Source organism: Talpa occidentalis, unplaced genomic scaffold (genome assembly GCF_014898055.3).
Source record: "Talpa occidentalis isolate TD23 unplaced genomic scaffold, MPIMG_talOcc4v2.1 talOcc4.4, whole genome shotgun sequence".
In the NCBI taxonomy this organism is placed as follows: Eukaryota; Metazoa; Chordata; class Mammalia; order Eulipotyphla; family Talpidae; genus Talpa; species Talpa occidentalis.
In genome coordinates this window covers 67,515,022-67,537,536 of record NW_023604295.1, presented here as the reverse complement: position 1 = coordinate 67,537,536, position 22,515 = coordinate 67,515,022, and the positions used below count along the sequence as shown (strand labels likewise).

The 22,515-nt window shown below is 36.3% G+C and overlaps 1 protein-coding gene across 1 annotated transcript; it reads left to right on the top strand.

Annotated features, from left to right (window-relative positions):
- Positions 1-4,493: 4,493 nt before the first annotated feature.
- Positions 4,494-22,197, top strand: LOC119258152 (DPY30 domain-containing protein 1-like). The gene is made up of 2 exons (XM_037526638.2): positions 4,494-4,646; positions 21,649-22,197. The coding sequence occupies exons 1-2, from the start codon at positions 4,494-4,496 to the stop codon at positions 22,171-22,173; spliced, it is 678 nt and encodes a 225-aa protein (XP_037382535.1). The 3' UTR covers positions 22,174-22,197.
- Positions 22,198-22,515: the final 318 nt, after the last annotated feature.

Below are 22,515 nucleotides of genomic sequence, written 5' to 3'. Positions count from 1 at the left end.
ATATACTGCAGAGATTGTCACTAAACCTTAGTGACAGGCATAGTAAAGATCACATTGTAACAATAGCATTAGAGAAGTAACTACAAATGATCTACAAATAAACTGCAAAGCCCTATAATCTGAAGCGCAAAGAACATCTTTATAGGCAACCTCCAAGCTGACAATCAAAATAATGTAAAATTAGGGCATAAGGGTAGTCGACAACTGAATATATGAAAAGAAAAAGGACCTAAACCCTAATTTTTCAAAAATTTCAATAAATGAAAGTAAACTTGTGACTATGACAACTTGCTAATCGATACGTCATGTGAATGTGGTGAAGTAGGGCAGGGTGAGCAAACATTCATTCTTGAAAATTGAAAATTAGTTAACAAGCAAAAATTTAGATTTTTTAAATGGTATTCTGGCTTTGTCAGTATTTTGGGGTGGGTAATTAATCCTCTGTGTAGGCATTTTTGGTTCTGTGAAACAAATTAAATTATTCTCCTGTATTATAAGTGTTATCTTTATATTTCAGTTCCATTTCCTGGAAAACACTCTTGCACTGAATTCAGCAGTGGAGAGTTTAGTGGGGAGTGCTCTTGGAATCAGTAGCTGCAAAAGAGAAGGGAAGGAAAAGGCCTGCAGTATGAATGGGGAAAGATGTGCTTGAACTCTGATGCAGACTTAGGAGAGACTTCAGTCAAGCCAGTAAGGGAGTCTGAAACTAAGAGGACCCTTCAGAGTTGATCTGAATTGGAGCAGGAGAGCTAGTACTTGACCACCTCACCTCAATCAGTTTTTGGATGCTGGCTTTTCTGGGAAGGAGTGAAAATCTTGCAGGGGAATGCCACCTGAGGGCAGAACGTTCAAAACAAAGGGAGAGTGTAGGGAGTAAAATATTCATTCCTAAAGGGGTGACACATCATGTTATCTAACAGATTCAGAATATGAAATGTTATTAAGTAATAATTTCATTTCAGAGGAGATTATACAAGTTCTTGTCAGAAATTTTAATCTCATCGAAATATGTGAAATACCACATTTAATGGTGCTTTAGCTTGAAATTCTCTTAGAGAATTTCAGTTAGTATGAAAATGACTGCATGTAAGAAAATGTGCAACTCAAAAATGGTGCAAACATTAAGGAATTTTATTCTTCACATAACTGGACATTTAGATAAATAGTGGGTTCAGGATTAATTTAACTTAATATCAAACTCCATTTCCCTGTGTTTCCCTTAGCTTTAATCTTCTTGGTGGGGCAGGGGTTTTATTTTGCTTTTTGGTTGGTTTTTGTTCAGTGAAATCTCTGTAGCAGTCTTATCTTCACATTTATTCATAAAACCATGTCATGGAAGACTGTCTCTTATAGCTTAGGGTTCATAGTGAAGGGCTTGACTTGGATTTTATGCTAACACAATTAGAGCCTTCAGAGTTTTCTTTTAAACTAAAATTTAATTATCCTTTCAACTAGAGTAAGTTCAGTACTTAATAAATACACAGATACAGATTTTAAGTTTCAAATGTCTCCATATTTGAGAAAGGACCATGTAAAACTTACATGTTATCAGGATCTTGCTAAGCCCTAACTATTGAAATACTAGCTTTCCATTTTCTAGAAATAGAAGAAAAAGAAGTAATTTATTCATGAAATTCACTTTAAAATAAACTACTTTTATGAAATACTATTTTCTAGGTTATAATTGTGGTTATACTTCCAGTTGAGCTATTGTACAATCAGTTAACTACAGCAGCAGAATGAAAAGAAAATTCTTAAGGAAAAAAAAAACAAAAATTCATCTTCTTATGAATCAATGAGACATATTAAGTAGCAACAGTAAAAATAATGTATTTAAACCTGTAATACTATGTAAACAAATAAAATGGAAGCAATTCACTTATGATATTTACATAATTAAGAATTATAGCCCTAGGGAGCTTCCATTTTCTGCTACAGTATACTCACTTAAATAATAACAATAAATCCAAAATAGAGAAAGGTCTATATTATTTTAAAAGAAAAAAATTGATGTGTATCTGGATTATTTTATTGCATTAGTTAATAAAAATGCTGTAAATACACAAAATGTAAATAGTTAAATAGAAGTAATTAAATCATATGTTTCATAATGAAATAATATACAGTTACAAAAAATATCCTCTGAATTAGAGCGGTATTCAGCTTCCATTTAAGTAAATGCTACTTAACTAATAGGAATAAAGTGAAAAGAGGGGCAAATCAAAATAACCAGTAGAGGGGGGAATAAACATTTGAGGGCATTTCACTATGGATCTGGAAAGACTCATTTAAATAAGAAATAAACATGAAGAGTGACTCATTTTTGTTTTCAGATTGTGTAGACACAAGACTGAATCTGTGCTTGGCGTATTGATATTTCTTATCGCTAATGAATTTTTGATGGGCAAGGGAAGACACTTAGAAGAGAGGATTCTGGGGAAGATTTTCCCTTGCTTGCCAGAAAAGGGAGAAAAGAAGGGATCCCCTTCTCTGGATCCCTCTGTAACATGACCTCTGATTGCAGGATTATGTAAACACCAGAGTCTGATCAAAGGGTCTTCCAGTACAACAAGCAGCAGAAAAAACTATTGTCTTGAGTAGGACCTGGTACAGCACAATCTAGATGCTCTGATGGAGGAAGTCCTTGCCTATGGGAACCCACTGGGCAGCATGTCTCTTCTAGTGGGCAGCAATCTTAATTATCCCCAACCCCACTGCAGTCATATCCTGATTTCCCTCCCTTCTGTGAAAGCATTCACCCAAAGCGTTCCTGATAATCTTAACACTGCAACTTGTAAGATAAAAGAAAATACCCTGAAATATTCATATTTAAATTCTTCCTCAATAAAGTTTTTTCGATGTTTGCTTTTTTAAATTTCTTAAATAACCAACTTTTCTTAACCAGCAGCACTCTCAACCTATTGTTCTGAGCTTATCCTTTCACAGGACACAAGGTGACATTTGATAATAATTGGCGATTATTTTTAGTTTTTCTAGGAAATTCTTTATTACACTTGTATTTAATAGATGCCCAGCTCCTCAGATGATTGATTGATCTATTTGATTACTTTGATATTCTCTTTTTGTACCAAAAAAATCCTCTAAATTTTTGGTGAAAACTCATTTCTTTTTCTCATGTAGTTCAGAAAGAATTGGGCATTTTTCCTGGATCTTTTGCCTTTCACTCTCTGTTTTTTTCCTTACTGCAGTGAATTTTTTTCACTTTAATGAATTTTAATAAAATCTCAAAATGCACATTTCAGCTAATTTAGTGTACATTTGGTTGCATTTTTCTTTAATAGTTTTTAAACAAATATATTTGTTTCCTATTGCTGCTGTAATAAATTATCACATAGTAACTCAAAAAATACAAATTTGTTACTTGCAGAAAGAAGGAAAGACATCAGAAGTCCCAATTAAATTTGGTAGGCTAAAATTAACATTTTAGCAGAGTTGCATTCTTTCTGGAGGCCCAAGGACAGAAGTCATTTCTTATTTTCTGAGCTTCTAAAGGCTGCTCACAGTCTTTGCTTCTTGGTCACATTACTATTTGCTTCTGTTGTCATATTTTCTTGTCTGATTCTGGCCTCTCTACCTCCCCTTATAAGAACTCTTGTGATTACACTGGGACTACCCAGATAATCCTGGATAATCCCATATTTCAGATTCCTTTGAAGCCCCTTTGCCAAGAAAGGGTACAAACTCATAGATTTCAAGGATTGCTATGCAGACATTTTTTGGGGGAGAGGTTATTATTCAGTTTAGTGCAATAAGTATTTAACTCAATTTCATCCATGGGTTTTTTCAAAACATCTTCTAAGAGGTGTCCATTTCCATGCATTTTTAAATTGGATTCCATGTTTCCACTATCCAAGATGCCTGGGAAGAACAGCAAATGTTTCCTCAGAGATTTAATTTGGCTTTGTCCCTTAGAACTTGTTCCATATCATCTTTAAATTCACTAATTCTTTCACATCCTTCTGCCTCTTGCAAAAGAAGTTTTATCCTTTCCCAAAGATCAGAATTTTCATTTTGAGAATTTTTTAGCACTGTCTAAAGCTGTTATTTATTCTTCTGATGTACTTTGAAGACTGTTTTAGTTGCAGCTATTTAAAATTGGAAGTGTTTTAATGCATCATTTAAAGAATGAATGCTTCCTGTTACTTTTACCAACAGCATAACTTGTTCTATTAATGAAGATTTCCCTTTTTTTCAGTTCTTTTTCTAAAAGTGTCTATTTTAAGTTCAAATAAAGACCTTCCCAGGTCTTTATACATCTGGTTTTTGTATTTCTGATAATATCTTCTTAATTCTGGCTTCCATTAAGGCCTCCAGATAATTCTGGAGTCTAAGCATCTCAAAGATACTGTTATCAATATTTCAGAGAGCAGAAACTCCAGTGGCTGCTTTTGCCTCTAACTGCATTAAGCAAGGTTTTAAAGATTGAAAATTCTACATCCTATATTTAAAATCACTACCACCTCCCATCCTCCATGGGGACCTGGTCTAAGGTTTGCTGTCAGCATTACCACTGCCTGGTTCAGTGTCTCCAGGACCGGAGTGCCCAGAATATCATTCATTGGTGGACCTGCCAAGTGGTCCCAGAGGCATTAAGTGAGCCTCATCAAGTTGCAAGGATCTTGCTGGTTAACTTAGGCTAATGAAAATCCTGTGGGCATTATTCCTTGAACTATATCAGTGCTGGGACACCTAGGCAAACCTCAGTGGAGTTGGGGTGTGAGAAAGACAAGTAAAAATGAAATCTCCCAGCATTTTTTATAAGGTAACAGAGAGAGAGATAATATCTCATGAACTCGGGTATCCAGAGGCTAGAGATTATAACAGCCTGGGATTCTGGACATCCCAACCCTGCTTGTTGCCCCCAAAGATTCAGATAATCGATGTCTTGTAGTATCTTAAACTAATTTAGGAGTCACTGTTTGAGAAAACTCCATGGTGAAGGAACTTGCAGACCCCAACTCTGAAAAATGTTCCATGTTCTCTTGAATAAACTTTCATTCTGTGATCTGAAGCTTCATCCCATCCACAGAACTCACAGGAAACTTGCAGCTCTCATTGACCCTTATGGCTTGTTTTTGGTCTAAACTATACATGGGAAGAGGTACAGGCTGGGAAGAGACCGACACAATGCTTCAACAATGCTGTGCTAGTACAGGCATGGGTGAGCGGTGAGACAATCATGAATATATTTTCAGGTCTCCATGTTGAACCTCCTCTGGCTTGAAATCACTAAGTATTGCAAATCAAGATGGTATATTTTTTGTTTGTAAGTTATTTTCTGGAGAAACAGGTTTGATCATCATTTTGAACATATCACTACCTCAGAAAGTCTAAGTCTCAGTTATGTCCTTTTTTATTCCCAGCATAGGCTGGTTATTCTCATCCCTTTGCTATATTCACCATGGTTACCATCACTATCATTACCCTAAGGCAGGGCCACTGTCTTTTGTTTCTCAGTTTCCTTTCATGCCCTTCTGGATCAGACACAGTGCTTGTACTTCTATTTTCTCTGATTTGGGTTATTTTACATTATTTGTCTTGACTTATATATGATCTCAATGTGAAGAGTCAACTATTTCTAATCTTAATCTAACCTCTCTAAAAGGAGATCTTCAATTTTGGAAAAATGTATACCACAGATTCAAGGACTAAGCTTTGAGACAAAGAGGTGATCAATGATGCCTTTTTCTTAAATCAATGACTCCTTTCTTAAAAATCTCTTAAGGAGAGACTTTCCCTGAGGAGAGAAATTTTATGGTTTAGCTTTAATAGCAAAAAACTGAAGTAAAGAAGTTTGTAGGGGTATAGAAAGCATGACTATTGGAGAAGGAAATTCTATGGGGACTCAACCTGAGGGGGTGGCGGGAAGAAAATATTGTTTAAAAAAATAAAAATTAAAAATAAAAGAAAGCATGTCTAAATATTTAGAAAGTATTATCTTTGTTGAAGTTTCATTATTACAATTGAGAAAAGAGAAAGACCACTCTACTTCAATAAAACACCAGAAATCTACATGAATTTTATGCATCTTCACTTTAAAAGAACTAAATATGTCATTTAATGCATATTTCTATCGGTCCTAAACTTTTAAATTTAAAAGTATGACATGAGAACTGAACGTCCTAGAAATGTCAAAAGGTAAAATATAAAAAATTTATGTAAAGAAGGATCCATTTAACAAGATAACTTCTTGTGTTCTGAAAATGTGATTAGGAAAATATTTTTTCCACTAAAATACATATATCAAATACTATTTTTGTGGGTGTACTTTCCAAATATTGTAATTAATATAATGGACTAAGTAAACTTTTAAAATCAACTCAAACCTATTTCTTTTTTTTTTTTTTTAATAAATTTTATTGTTATATTCCCCATACAATTGCAGCCCCCCATTCTGACCCCAATCCCTCCCTCCCACCCCCGCCCCCCTAAAAGTGTCTCTGGTTCATAGTTTTTTGTTGATTTTGATTTTCACTTTCTTATAGTTATTCATTTTCCTGGTCCCTTATTTAAGTTTTCTAGATTCCTGCTATGAGTGAGACCATCCGGTATTTTCTTTTTCTTTTTGGCTTATTTCGCTGAGCATGATCCCTTCCAGCGCCATCCATGTTGCTGCAAATTGCATGTGTTTATCTTTTTTGAATGCTGAGTAATATTCCATGGTATATATGTACCACATCTTCTTGATCCAGTCATCTACTTTTGGGCATTTGGGTTGTTTCCAAAGCTTAGCTATTGTAAACAGTGCTGCTATAAACATAGGGGTGCAGGTGTTCTTTGGAATTGATGTTTCTGTGTCCTTTGGGTAAATACCTAGGAGTGGAATTGCTGGATCATATGGAAGCTCTATGTTTAGTAGGTCCAGAAATCTCCATACAGCTTTCCACAGTGGTTGGACCAGTTTGCACTCCCACCAACAGTGCAGAAGAGTTCCTTTTTCTCCACACCCTCGCCAACATTTGTTGTTGCTAGTTTTTTTAATATGTGCCATTCTCACTGGTGTAAGATGGTATCTCATGGTAGTTTTGATTTGCATTTCCCTGATGACAAGTGATGTTGAACATTTTTTCATATGCCTGTTGGCCATTTGCATTTCCTCTTCAGAGAAGTTTCTTTTTAGCTCTTCTGCCCATTTTTTGACTGGATTATTTTCTTTGTTGTTGTTGAGTCTCATCAGCTCTTTGCAGATTTTTGTGATCAGTCCTTTATCATTAGTGTTGGGTGCAAAAATGTTCTCCCAGTTGGTGGGGTTTCTCTTTGTTTTTGTTATTGTCTCTTTTGCTGTGCAAAAGCTCTTTAATTTGATGTAGTCCCAGCTGTTTATCTTTGCCTTCACTATCACTGCTTTGGGTGATGTGTCTGTAAAGATGTCTTTGATGTGCAAATCACGTAGTGTTTCGCCTATATTTCCTTCTATATATTTTATGGTTTCAGGTCTTATGTCTAGTTCTTTAATCCATTTTGAGTTGATTTTTGTGTATGGTGTGAGGTGGTGGTCAAGCTTCATTCTTTTGCATGTAGCGACCCAGTTTTCCCAGCACCATTTATTGAACAAACTTTCTTTGCTCCAATGCATATTCTTTGCTCCTTTGTCAAAGATTAGTTGACCATAAATCTGTGGGTTTATTTCTGGATTTTCTATTCGATTCCATTGGTCTGTATGTCTGTTCTTGTTCCAATACCATGCAGTTTTGATGATTATGGCTTTGTAGTATAGTTTGAAGTCTGGGAGTCTGATGCCTCCATTCCTTCTTTTTTTTTCAGGAGAGCTTTGGCTATTCGGGGTTTTTGGTGATTCCATATGAATTTCATCAATAATTGTTCTATTTCTTTGAAGAATGACATTGAAATTTTGATTGGAATAGCATTGAATCTGTATATTGCTTTTGGTAGGATGGCCATTTTAATAATGTTTATTCTTCCAATCCATGAGCAGGGGATGTCTCTCCATTTCTTTGTGTCTTCTTCTATTTCTTTTAACAGTGTTTTATAGTTTTCTTTGTATAGGTCCTTTACCTCTTTTGTTAGATTTATTCCCAAATATTTGATTTTTTTTGTTTCAATAACAAAAGGGATGGTCTTTTTGATTTCTTCTTCTTCAGATTTATTGTTTGTGTATAGGAAGGCTACTGACTTTTGCGTGTTGATTTTGTATCCTGCCACTTTACTGAACTCATTGATGAGTTGAATTAGCTTTTCTGTGGAGTTTTTGGGGTTCTCTATGTATAATATCATATCGTCTGCAAATAGTGATAGTTTGACTTCTTCTTTTCCTATTTGGATTCCTTGGATGTCTTTCTCTTGTCTTATTGCCCTGGCTAGGACTTCCAGTATTATATTGAAAAGCAATGGTGAGAGTGGACATCCTTGTCTTGTTCCAGATCTTAATGGAATTGCTTTCAGCTTTTCACCATTGAGAATGATACTGGCTGTTGGCTTGTCATAGATGGCCTTTATGATGTTGAGGTATGTTCCTTGTATCCCCAGAATTTCAAGGGCTTTTATCATGAATGGGTGTTGCACTTTGTCGAAAGCTTTCTCAGCATCTATTGATATTATCATATGGTTTTTATATTTCTTTTTGTTGATGTGTTGGATAACGTTGATTGATTTTCGGATGTTAAACCATCCTTGTGCCCCTGGAATGAATCCAACTTGGTCGTGGTGAATTATCTTATGGATACATTGTTGGATTCTGATAGCTAAAATTTTATTGAGGATTTTTGCATCAGTGTTCATTAGGGAGATTGGCCTGTAGTTTTCCTTTTTTGTGTTGTCCTTGTTCGGTTTTGGTATTAGTGTAATGTTGGCTTCATAAAACGTGTTTGGTATTGTCCCTTCCTTCTCAATTTTTTGGAAGAGTTTGTGAAGGATAGGCACTAATTCGTCTCTGAATGTTTGGTAGAATTCATTTGTAAATCCATCAGGTCCTGGGCTTTTGTTTTGGGGAGGTTTTTATTACCATTTCAATTTCGCTAATTGTAATTGGTCTGTTTAGGTGTTCTATTTCTTCTTTATCTAGCTTTGGGTGATTGTAGAGTTGTAGGAATTTGTCCATCTCCTCTAGATTGTTAAACTTGTTTCCATATAACTGTTCATAGTAGTTACTGATTATTCTTTTGATTTCTGCTGTGTCCGTTGTGATTTCTCCTCTTTCATTGATGATCCTGTTTATTTGTGCTTTCTCCCTTTTTTCCTTTGTGAGCCTGGCTAGGGGTTTGTCTATTTTATTGATTTTTTCAAAAAACCAGCTCTTGGTTTCATTGATCTTTTGGATTGTTTTTTTAGTTTCAATTTCATTTATTTCTGCTTTGGTTTTTATTATTTCTTTTCTTCTACTGGTTTTGGGGTTTTTTTGTTGTTCTTTTTCTAGATCTTTGAGCTTCGAGATGAGGTTGTTTCTTTGCGTTCTTTCTTGTTTCTTGATGTGAGCTTCTATTGCCTATATATTTCCTCTTATTACTGCTTTTGCTGCATCCCATACATTTAGGATATTAGTGTCCTCCTTGTCGTTCAATTCAAAAAATTTTTTAATTTCTTCTTTGATCTCCTCATTAGTCCAATGGTCTTCCAGTAGTGTGGTTTTTAATCTCCATGAGGTAGGAAAGTTCCTTGCCTTCTTTTTATGGTTTATTTCTAGTTTGATGCCTTCATGGTCAGAAAAGATGGTTGATATGATTTCAATCTTGGTGTATCTGTTGATGTTTGTCTTGTGCCCCAGTATGTGATCGATCCTGGAGAATGATCCGTGTGCGCTTGAGAAAAATGTGTACTCCGTTTTTTTGGGGTTTAGTGTTCTATAGATGTCTGTTAAGCCTAATTGCTCTAGGTCCTTATTTAGAGCTTTGGTTTCTTTACTTATTTTTTGTCTTGTTGATCTATCCATTGTTGATAGTGGTGTGTTGAAGTCTCCCACTACGTATGTGTTTTCTCTGATGTCTGTTTTCAGAGAGGACAACAGTTGTCTGATATATTTGGTGCTCCTTCGTTTGGTGAGTATATGTTAATGAGTGTTATTTCTTCTTGAAGTATTGTCCCCTTGATCATAATGTAGTGACCATTGGGGTCTCTTTTTATCTTTTTGAGTTTGAAATCTGTTTTATCTGATATAAGTATAGCTGTTCCTGCTTTCTTTTTTGGTCCATTTGCTTGTAGGATTGTTTCCATCCTTTAACTTTGAGCCTATTTTTATCTCTTGTAGCTAAATGTGTTTCCTGGAGACAGCAAAAGGTTGGGTTTTGTTTCTTAATCCAGGCTGCCACTCTGTGTCTTTTTATTGAAGAGTTTAGTCCATTTACATTTAGAGTTAATATTGATATGTTAACATCTGTATTTGCCATTGTGTTTGTCTTTCCTTTGATTTTATTTATTTATTCTTTTAATAACTTTTTTTTTTTTTTTTGGCCTTCTTTCATTGTTATTCGTCCCTCTGAGGTTCTGGCTTTAGGACTCCTTGTAGTATTTTTTGGAGTGGGGGTTTAGTTGCAATGAAATTCCGGAGTTTCTGTTTGTCTGGGAAGGTCCATATTCTTTCTTCAAAGAGGAAGGAGAGCTTTGCGGGATAGAGTATTCTTGGTTGGCATCTGTTTTCTTGGAGTCTGTTGACTATGTCCCTCCACTCTCTCCTTGCCCGTAGTGTTTCTTCGGAGAAGTCTGATGTCAGCCTGATTGGTTTTCCTTTGAATGTTATCTGTTTCTTCCCTCTTGCCAGCTTCATTATTTTTTCCTTGTCCTGGATTCTTGGAGCTTTACTATTATGTGTCTTGCTGTATTTTTCCTTTCGTCGTGGAAGTTTGGTGTTCTTCTTGCTTCTTGTATATCAATTTTCAGCTCCTTCTTCACATTTGGGAAGTTCTCTTCAATTATCTCTTTGAATATTTTCTCTGTTCCTACATCTCTCTCCTCTCCTTCTGGTATTCCTATAACTCTTATATTTCCTTTCCTCATGGAGTCAGATAGTTCCCGAAGTCTTTCTTCGTTCTTTTTCCTTCGTACTTCTCTTCCTTTTCTGTTTTGGTTCTTTTTATTTCTGTGTCTTCAAGATTACTTATTCGTTCTTCCATTTCATCTATTCTGCTTTCATTGCTTTTCCCAGAATTCTTTAGTTCTTCCATTAATTCTTTGATCTCCTGCATTTCTTTTACTTCCCTCTTTAGGGACTCAATTTCTTTCTTCTGACCATTGTTTTCCCTCTCTAGGGACTCAATTGCATTCTTCTGATCGTTGATTATTTTTCCCTTATCATTGTTTTCCTTATGACTTCTGTCAGTTTTTTAATCACGGCAATTTTAAATTCTCTTTCTGGAAGGCTCAGAAATTCTTCCAAGTTATTGTCTTTGCAATCTGGGGCTGGCTTTCTTTTTGTGGTGTGCTTTTTCTCTGGAGAGTTGCTAGGTTGCGTGTGGTTCTTCTCCTCCCTACTGTCTGTTTTCTAATTTGCCGTATGCGTTGGGACACTGTGTTGTTGGGACTGGCCGGCATCTTGGGTGGGCTTCTCTGTTCCCCTCTGGTTCTTCCAGGAGTCATCTGTCAGTTTCAAGCAGCCAGGCGGCCGGGGCTGTGTGCTGGGGCTGGTCTCCTCCTGGGCGGGGCTCTCTTTAATGGCGCCTGGAGCTCACCTCCGAGGCGGATCCTGCAGGGTTCGCCTCAGCTCCCGTTCACGGGGTGTGGTGGCTGCAATAGTTCCTTTCCACTCACAGTCCCGCTTGCTGTGTCCGTTTTTCTTGTTGGCCGTTTTGGTTTGTTGTTTCCTCCTCTCTGCCGGTCGGAGAGTGCCGCCTCTGTGGGCGGGGGAGGGGAGCAGGGTTCTGCGCTTCCCTCCCTTCTCGTCCTCTTTTATGGCAACTTTCTTCTTCGGGCAGTTTGCTGGAGTCGTCTGTTTATCTTCCGTGTCCCAGTTCTCACTGGACCTGCCGCTTTTCCTCCCTATTAACTTTTTTAATGGGAGATCTTACTCGCAGCGTCTCCTCGCCGCCATGTTGCTCCGCCCACCCTTGAATCTCAAACCTATTTCTTAATTTATGACTAAAAGTGTCAAGAATGGAAAAGTGCACTGAGTTGTCACATTGTGAATTCTGTATCTGAAATAGTCAACAGGTTGGCATACATATCTCCAACCAGTCCAGAAATGGTTCTATCTGGTCAGAACCAGATGACATTTACATGACCTTCACATTACCATCATGTGACATTCACATGACATCATACAATGTTTGCATGACCATTGCAACACACTCATGTGACCATCACATGACATTAACATATATTTGCATGACCACCACATGACATTCACTTGATTTACTACCCACACAAGACATTCTCATGATCATCATGACATTTACCTAAATATAATGACTATCACATACATTTGCATGACCACTATAAATTTGCATGACATTGGCCTGACCATCATATGATATTCACTTGACAGTGTATGATATTCATCTGTTTTTAGCTGGTTTGAACTGGTTTTGTCCATTTTGAACTGGTCAACACCAGTTTTAACTGATTTTATACAGTCAAAAGTGTTCTGAACCAGTTTTATTGGTCAGAACTGAGTTTGAAGAGATTTGAAATGGTGAGAACCAGTTTTATCTGCTTAGAACCAGCCAGCTATAGTTTGAAACTTTCAGAATTGGTTTGATCCATTTTTTTTAAGAATTATATTTATTTATGCATATTAGAACTGGGAGGAAGATCAGAAGAACTGGGGGTGTGTGAGAGGATTCACCAGAGACAAAGTGGGGAACAGGCAGATTTACTGAAATACACTGCTGAGGGGAGCAGCAGTGAGGCAGAAGAGGTCTGATATGCCATGTGGGTTAGCTTCCTGGCTGGGGAGCAAACTCATGCCACAGTGGCTGGTGGTAGCTTGATGTTGCTGAGTCTTTAACCCCTGTGCCACTAGGGAGGCCACTGATTCATTTTTTTTTTCAATGATCAGAACTGGTTTAATGCTTTCAGAACCTGAACAAACCCATTTGAACTGGTTTTATCCATTTAGAACCTGTTTGAGCTAGTTTGAACCATTTACTATTGTTCTGAACCAGTTTGAATTTTTTTTTTCCAGTCACGATCAGTTTGATATGGTTTTATCTAGTTAGAACAATTCAGAACCAGTTTGAACTGGCCAGAACTACTCAGAACAGATTTTATCTGGTTAGAAACTATTTGAACTGGTTTTATCCCATTAGTACTGGTTTGAACCAGTTCTGGTTAGAACTGGTTTGAGAGTTTTATCTGGTCAGAATGGGTATGACCAAGTCAGAACTGGTTTTGAATGGGTTTATCTGGTTAAAACAGGTTTGAACCAATTTGAAGAGTTAAGAACCAGTTTGAACAATTTGTTTTTTCAGTCAAAACTAATTTGAAAGTGTTAGAACCTTTTAGATATAGCCTGAACTAGTTTTATCTGGTCTGAACCAGGCTGAGTGGTAAGAACCAGTTCAAACAGGTTTCACCTGGTCAGAACTGCTTTGAACTGGTTTCTTCCAGTCAGAACTGGTTTGAACTGGTTTCACTGGTCAGAACTGGTTTAAAATGTTTTTATCCTGTCAGAACCAGTTGGAACTAGTTTGAACTGGTAAGAATGGGATATAATTGATTTGATTCACTTATCTAGTCTACAGCTACCAGAAACAGCTTGAACTGGTCAGAACCAGCCAGAACCAATTTGACCCAATGTGAGTTGGTCCAAATAAGTTTCAACAGGTTTAACCTGATCAGAACCACATGGAGCTGTTTTTTCCCAGTCAGAACTGGTTCAAGTGGGTTTGAAACTGTCAGAACTGTTTTGAAGCATTTTTTTTTTTTTTCATCAGAAACAGCCAGGATTGTTCTGAACCTGCCTGTGCCAGTTTAAACTGTTCTTTTTCCAGTCAGAACTGGTTTGAACTAGATTTTTTCCTGTCAGAAATAAAATAGATTTATACACTGCCTCTATTTTTTTTCAAGGCAAGTAGTGATTATGAGGACCTTAACATAACAGCCACTAATACAATCTTTGGAAATAGTAAAAAATTAATAGTGAATACTAATATTATCACATTACCTGTCATGGAATTCCTTTGTTACAGAAGTCAAGGAATTTGATCTTTCTGATTGTCAGGTTTTCTGTTTAAAAATGGAGATAATTTTTCTACCCTATCTAAAGGGTTGTTATAAAAAAGAGATAGTCATATATTTCAAGATTTATAATAGATACATTTTCTATTTTCTTTCCCTCATATTAATGTCTGAGGACTCCAGAAAAAGAAGGAAAATAAAGAGCAAGAGGCTCTCACTGCCTTTAAGGAATCACCTATGTATTGGAAGAAGGGAAAATACCTGCTTAAGCATAGCATGCTAATAAGCTCTTTGTAAAGCTCCTTTTAGAATACTATCTGGTCCCAGCATGCTTCATAAAGCCAGAAGTGGATGATAGGGATTGGTCCTTCTACAGCTCTTTTCCTGAGTGAGGGAATGTTTGCCATAACACCTGCTAATGGTCAAACAGCAAAACACAAAATAATGACTAGCAAGCAGGGACCAGTCTATTAGCAAAACCACTTAAATATAATTGGGGACATGATAAGTAGCATATAACACTAAGCACACCTATGGTCATCAGCATTCAGACAACATACCATGATCCACTAATAGGATCTAGAATAATAGACTCAAAGAAAAGCAGCAGAACTGAAAGAATGAACAGATTGCTGGGCTGAGCCACCATAGCTTGTGCCAAAAATCTATGGAACAATCAGGAATATTATGCTACCCGAGTTAACACAGAAGTGATGCCAAATGCCCAAGTATACTTTTTGGGCTGAAATAACATTTTAGTTAATAACAATAAAATATAGATCAAATTAAATATTCTTTCTTTAAGGGATATATTCTGTCTAATAGGCCAATATTGGCATTTGTCTAATTTCTCAAAAGCAATTAAACAAAGATGATACTGTGATAGGATTGTCAGATTGCTTTTATTCTTTGTATATGTTCTTTCATCTAATTTTCTTACTTCTTGTCAGTAATTTCACAAAACGAAACTTCACTCTTTAATGAGAGAGTTCTGAATTGTTGGACCCCCTAAGTCTCTCTGTAAAATATGTTTTTCCATTACTATCATATTCAGGGTTAATCACATGTAGAGGCACATGTGTGTTCGCATACTCACATTATATACACTTACACGTATAACTGAAAACAACCTAGAAACAAAAATCTTACAATCTGAAATTATAATGAACCTCCAGGAAAGAGTGGTTAGTTTCTATTTCATTCTTACAATTACAAGCAACTCAAGGGATATAATGAGAATTGGAACTCTGTGAAATACCCAGAGGTAGCACTGAAGACAAGATGTAGGGAGAAGGATGTTATAATAAATATTTTCATTTGTAAAAAAATCACATATTAAAATTTTTTAAGTAAAAAGAAATGTAGTGTTTTATACTTTTTCTTCTTGACAATGTGCAAGTGAATAAAAGAAAGCAATGATAGCTGAATTGTCAGACAGTTTCCTCATTAGTGTGGGTAAGAAATTTTCTCTAATAAGTATGGCAAGCTATTTCTTTGCTGAAATGAAGAATGCAAAGAGGATAAACATAGTAAGTTTGCTATGACAATATAAAACTAGATGGATAGTTATATGCAGTTCAACAATTGGTCCTGGGGATATTACTAACATTTCATTTGGCACCATCCTCTTGATTTTCTCCTCTCTCCTTTTTTTTTAAACTCCTTTACACACATACTCATACAAGAAGAAACATAATTAGGAGGTTTTGCTTTAACTCCGAAGGATGCTCTGAATACTATATGGCTAAGAAAGGGTAGCTTGTGCTGCAATGACAAATAATCTGCATATGTCAGTGACTCAGTATCTCTAATGTTTAGTGTCTGTAGTATAGTAGGTATCACGTTCATTGCATACATCTCTAATGTTTATTTCTGACTCACACAAGATTGATTACAATTTCAAATGACTTCAGGACAGCAGGGCCTAGGCAACAACTTAGTAATTCAGTTGCCTCTACCTTTTGGGCCGACTATCTTAATAATTCACAATTACCAGAGAGAGGAAGACACTGGAACAATTCTCATTATTCTTCACTATCTTAGCCAAGTGACAAAGTTGGATCTAGGCTCATTTCATAGCCCAGAATTATTCATAAGACCTTGTCCATCTGCTAGGGGCCAGAGAAGGGCTAACATTTCTGTATACAGAAGGGAAGGAGAACCAAGTATTGGAGAACCTTCAAAATGCTTACAGCACCATAGTAGCATTTTTAAGACAGGGAGGTTGTTTCTTAAATCAATACTTTTAAAAGATCTGAACAAATACAAAATAAATTAAGGGCCTTTTTTTTTTTTGAAATAACTCGACACTCAGGGAAGATGCCTACAGATTTGCTTTTTTTTTTTTTTTAAATTCTTTTTTTTTTTAATAGAGGCATGTTTTTTTATTTATTTATTTATGCAAGCACTGGGTACAGTCAGAAGCGCGGGAGGGCGAGAGAATTCACCAGAGCCAGAGGGGGGAGCAGAGCAGGCAGAAGGACCGAAGTACACTGCTGAGGGGAGCAGCGGGCGGCAGGAGAGGTCTGCGCGCCATGTGGGACCCTCCTCCAGTGGCCGGGGAGCAGCCGGGGATCGAACCGGCACCGCAGAGTCCGTGGGCAGTTTTGCAACCCAGCGCTCAACCGCTGCGCCACCGGGGAGGCCCCAGATTTGCTTTTAATGCAATTTGGTTAATTCACAAATGATAGCCAGAAAGGAATTTTCAATATGCAATAATGGCTAAAAAATGACAAAAAGATAGAAAGGCAACACAAAAAAGTTCACTCCTTCAAAGCTTCTTTACCAAATCTCAAAGAACAACCTCTGCTTTCCTCATTCATAAATTCTATTCACTTGTATAAATATTACCTGGAAAAGGGCTGGCAATCTGTATAATTTCTCAAATGTCTATAGTATAATAACATATTTGCTTGCATTCTAATAGTAATTATTTTATTCTTTGCTATAGGATTTATATGATTAATGATGACTTCATTTCCTTATCAGCTTAAAATGTACTTTTACAATATTATTTGTGTATTTCTTATAAGGGTAAATCAAAAACACAAACTATAAATTAGTTGCTACATTCTCAGTCCTTAGACTTTGTGCATACATAACATAATAAACCTCTTTATTGACATAATAACATTCTTAGACAGTTAATGTGCTAAAATGAAAGTAGGTAATCATAAATTTAAATGATCTTTGGAAAGTTAAGCAGTATATCACTTAGATTATTACAAATGAACTTATTCTAATGGAAAAATGACAAAAATAATATACTATGATTTTTGGAAATACTGCGATATCAATAAATTTCATGCTAATATTTATCAAATACTTAATAAAAGTAGTCAGCTTATTAACACAAAAATATTTAGTTTATGAGAATGAAAGTGGCTATTACCAACTTGAATGCAGGGTCTCAAGTAAAGTCTCCTACTGAAACTTGTTCTCTTTTCTGTATTAGCCAATGGTCTTGAAAATGAAATGTTCATTCTCCTCCCTTGCAACTCACTCCCATCACTCTAAAATCATGTCCATTAACATTTATACCTTCATATCCACAAACCACTTTGTACTCCTCACGCTATTGTGAGCTCACCAGTGCATTTCTCACCTCCGATTAATTCTTTCTTCTAGAAAACAACTCCCTTTCCTTCTGTGATATAACATTGTCCTAGTTCTTCACCTAAACTCTCAGATCTATTTTTTCTTGATTTCCTTTGTGAACATTTTTCTTCATTCTCCCATTAGACATTAATGGTGGCCATGAGTCTAATCACTGAATTTTTGTTTGTTTTTTAATCTATCCCCTTATCTTCTCTCTGATGTCTTTACCTGTCATATTTTTAATGAAGACTACAGGGTGGTAACATCCATGGCTTTATTTCTAACTGTAACTTGGCATTTGAATTTCATATTTTCATATAAAACTGCCTGATGGACATATATTTCTGAATGCTATCTGGATAATTTCTGTTCAAAAAGTGCATCTCATCTGATCTTCCAGAACTCAACCTCTTAAATCTCACCTCACATATTGACACCACCTTTCACAATGGTATGCAAAGTCTACAGGTCACCTTAAATATCTGTTTATTATTGTTCACATTAACCACTTCCTAAACCTTTGTTCATTTACTTCTAAAACATTTTTCAAATATAATGTGTTTCTTCTTTTTTTTTTAAATTTATTTATTCATTTATACAAGCACAGGGTACAGTCAGAAGCACGGGAGGGTGAGAGAATTCACCAGAGACAGAGTGGGGAGCAGAACAGGCAGACTGACGAAATACACTGCTGAGGGGAGCAGTGGGTGTGGCAGGAGAGGTCTGTCACGCCACGTGGGACCCTCGCCAGCGGCCGGGGATCGAACTGGCACTGCAGAGGCTGTGGGCAGCTTCACAGCCCAGCGCTCAACCGCTGCGCCACCAGAGGAGGCCCTTTTCTTTTTTTTTTTAAGATTTATTTATTTATGCATACAAGAACTGGGGCGCAGGCCAGAGGTGTGGGGGATGAGAGGATTCACCAGAGACAGAGTGGAGAACATAACAGGTGGATTGACTGAAATATACTGCTGACAGAAGCAGAGAATGAGACAGGATAGGTCTGCTGCACCATGTAGGCAGACCTGGCCGGGGATTGAACTCGTGCTGCAGTGGCTGCAGATAGCTTCAACGTGCTGTAAGTGGCCAAGAGGAATGAAAATCTGTTTTCTCAGTTTACTATACCCCAAATACTTTGGGCCCTTGTATGGAAAAATAATAACTCACAATTGCTAATGGCTAAGAAAAAAATAAATGGGTAATAGCCACAAGGGAGCCCATATAATGTGTTTTTTCTATCCAAGGTAAGAATGACATATTCCTAACTTCAATTTTTTCTTTCCTATATTATTCCAATACCTCTTTACAAAATTCTCCAGATCCAGAACTTCTCCTTTTATATATACTCTATGATTATTCTATTAATATTTTTTCCTAACACTTTCCAAATTCTTCTTTTCCTTGATATATACTCTTCCAGTAGATTCACCCCAGGGATTGTTCTCTTTTAGAGAACTTTCCTGAACCTCCTTTATTAATTCCTTTAACATTTATGATGCTTATATTCTTGTATTATACTTTTTCTTTACACATCTTTCTTTTTCAGTGGATTGCTATCTCATTGAGGGCAGAAATCTTTGGAGTACTAGTGCTTAGAACAATCTCCTTTCCAAGTCCAAGAACTTTAAAGTATTAGTTGAAAAGTAACACTCTATAGTTGCCATTCACCTATCTCTGCTTTACTGCCTCGTTACAAGTAATTTGCCACCTTAATCTTTCTAGTATTTCATTAACAATTTTTTCATTTGTGATAAAGAAAAGAAAAAATGCACTAGAACACCATAGAAGCCAAACATTTTTCTGGTGGCTCAAGTTCAATCAACTTCAGTTAGCCCATAGTAAAAATAAGGATGACAAAAGAAATGCTATAGATCAAGATGAGTGAGAGGGCCTCCCCTGGTGGCGCAGGTGGTTGAGCGCTGCGCTGTGAAGCTATCCACAGCCTCTGCAGCGCGGGTTCGATCACGGCCAGCCGGCAAGGGTCCCACATGATGCCACAGACCTCTCCTGTCGCTCCCGCTGCTCCCCTCAGCAGTGTATTTCATCAGTCTGCCTGTTCTGTTCTCTGCTCTGGCTCTGGTGAATCCTCTCACCCTCCCATGCTGCTGGCCTGTACCCCAGTTCTTGTATAAAAATAAATAAATAAATCTTTAAAAAAATATATATGAGTGAGATTAGGCTGGGTGGGAAACAGTAGGATAGAGGCTGTCAAAGAATGAGAATTAACTGTGCTCTCATTATTAGAAGAGATTGAAGCAAGCTCCAAATCTGCAGTCTTTAATTTTACAATATATTTCACCACATATGCAATTATTATGATGACATATTTTTATAGCCAAAAAATTTTATCAATCTTCAAAAATCAATGAATCTTTGAAAACCCTGCCTCCATGTCAACCACAATTTCTACTTACTGCCTATTACCTGTTTATTTTTTTTCTTAGTCATTAGCAATTGTTAGTTATTATTTTTCTGTACAAGGGCCTTAAAATATTTGGGGTATAGTAAACAGAGAAAACAGATTTTCACTCCTCTTGGCCATTCTTCTAGGTCCTTGCCTATTTATTTTCACTCAAGTGACTGTTGATAGTATTCCCTTTCTTTTTAAATAGTCCTATTTCCTTTGTAGACCTTTTAGAAATTTATACTTTAATGGTAATTCTATCTATCTTTAACTCACCTGAACACTCAAAACTGGCACTTGGTATTACCTCTTTCACAAATCAACTATAACCAAACACATATCTCAATATTTATTAATGAAATCAGCATGTGCTTCAAGATTGGACAATAAATACTTGAAGACAATACAAATTTATTCATAGCATGTTGATGAATACATTCAGGTCACAGAAATTTTCTCCATAAGTATGATAATTTATACCTTCTACAAGGTTAAAAACTGATCCAAAGCATGCAACAACTTACTCCATGCATTTTGACCAAGGAGAGAAATACTTTCTTAGAAAAATATTTTGCTTGAGAGTAATAATAAATATTTATAAGATGACACCTTTCTCATGAAAATCTCAGAATGACATTTAGAAATGTTCCACACAAGTTTCTTCTAGTTATCGAACTCTAATAATATTAGCACTGCTCAAACACACAATATTTTCAGGTTTCATTTTACGAAGGAGGCTAACAGATGGAACTGCCACTTTGTCCTAACAGAGTTTCATAATTTCTCAAGAGGTAGCCAGAAAATGTAGTAGCCTGGAAAGATGCCTTTCTATACACCCACTCAATGGTAGATCTAAAATGTCAAAGAAAAACAAGCAACTAAAAATGTTAACTTTTTCAAGCCTCATTTACCTAACACTTGCATCACTTTGCTGCTTTCCTCTTTGCCTTTCATTAGTCCCACTTACAGATGTTACCAGCACAGGCCAGAGACTAAACAAGTCCAAATCACCTTCTTTGCAGACTCTCCTGTTTGTTTTCACTCCTGCATTGATTAATGATTCTTGAAATGAAAAGAATGTTTTTTTCTTCCTCTTAACTTGATGTAAACAGATACCTGTTTGCTTCAAGTTTCTTTTTAAAAAAATTGTTAAGATTATGTGTACATATTCATAAGTACAAATTTGAAAATATAAACCTTAATTTAAGTTCTACATTTTTCCACTTTGTGAGAATACAGTACAATAATTGTCTTTGCTGAAATCATCCCATTCTTTAAAAATTCCTATACATAAAGAAAAGAGGTAACTATTAGTAAACTGCTATTCCCTAGCAGAATAGTGTGTCTTTTAAGTCATTATATGTGATACACATGAAGACACAAGCGTCAGTAGCTTAAAAAGTGAAAAAGAAGAGAGGAGACTGGGGAAAGAAGGAAGCAGGATGGAGAGCCAGAAGGAGACCTGGAGGAGGCACATGGAGCAGAGAGACATGTGAAGAAGCTGCGCTTGCCTTTTGGTCCTGGACTGGTTGAAACAGATGTGGAAGTTTGTGTATAAAAATTAGAAATGGAGTCAGCATACCTTAAAAAAGCACCTCGGGGCATGTCTAATGCAGGGTCTTGCAGAAGTGGCAAAACTTCGTCCAGTGGATCCAGTAGAATATTTAGCATTGTGGCTTTACAAGTATAAAGAAAATGTGACCGCAGAGCAAGCAAGAGATAGGGAAATGGGGGAGTTGGAACGTGAAAGAGAAATAGCTCTAATGGAGCAAGAAATAATGGAGAGGCTCAAAGCAGAGGAGCTTATGTTCCAGGAGCAACAACTGGCCTTCCAGCTAGAGCTGGAAATGCAAGAAAAAGAGAGAGTGAGAATAGAAGAACTAAAGAAAATAGAAAAAATAATGGCAAAGGAGGCAAGAATGAATATGGAAAATATAGTTAAGGGTGAAGATGCTGCCCATTTAGAGGAATCAGGCAAAACACTAGCTGAAATTAGTGACCGGTATGGGGCGCCTAACTTGAGCAGAATGGAGGAGCTTGATGAGCCGATGCTATCTGATGTTGCGTTGAACATTGATCAAGATTTATAGTCTCAACCAACCCAAGGGTAATAAATTTTTTTGCTTGTTTCAAGTTTAAAAAAAAAAAAAGTAAAAATGAAGATTTTCCTTAGATATATTGAAGCGGTTAATTGGATTGTTAGATAAATAAAAATAAGTAATAGTATCAACATATTTGTAGTTCCAATTTAAAGTAGCATTTTTGAAGTACAACTAAGCCAATAAATTATTTTGTAACTAAATTTACAAAAATCTCAATGAAATGAAATCCTCAAGATATTTAAATAGATAAAATTTAGGTAAAGTAAGTAAATATCACAAACGTGCTATATTTCTTAAGAAATGACTACAAGTAATGGTTTACAATATAGT

Excerpts from the sequence above, each read along its gene's own strand:
- LOC119258152 (XM_037526638.2), top strand. The coding sequence starts at position 4,494 with ATGGGGACCTGGTCTAAGGTTTGCTGTCAGCATTACCACTGCCTGGTT. Across the intron at positions 4,647-21,648 it reads AAGTTGCAAGGATCTTGCTG|AAATGGAGTCAGCATACCTT; the intron begins GTTAACTTAGGC and ends TATAAAAATTAG.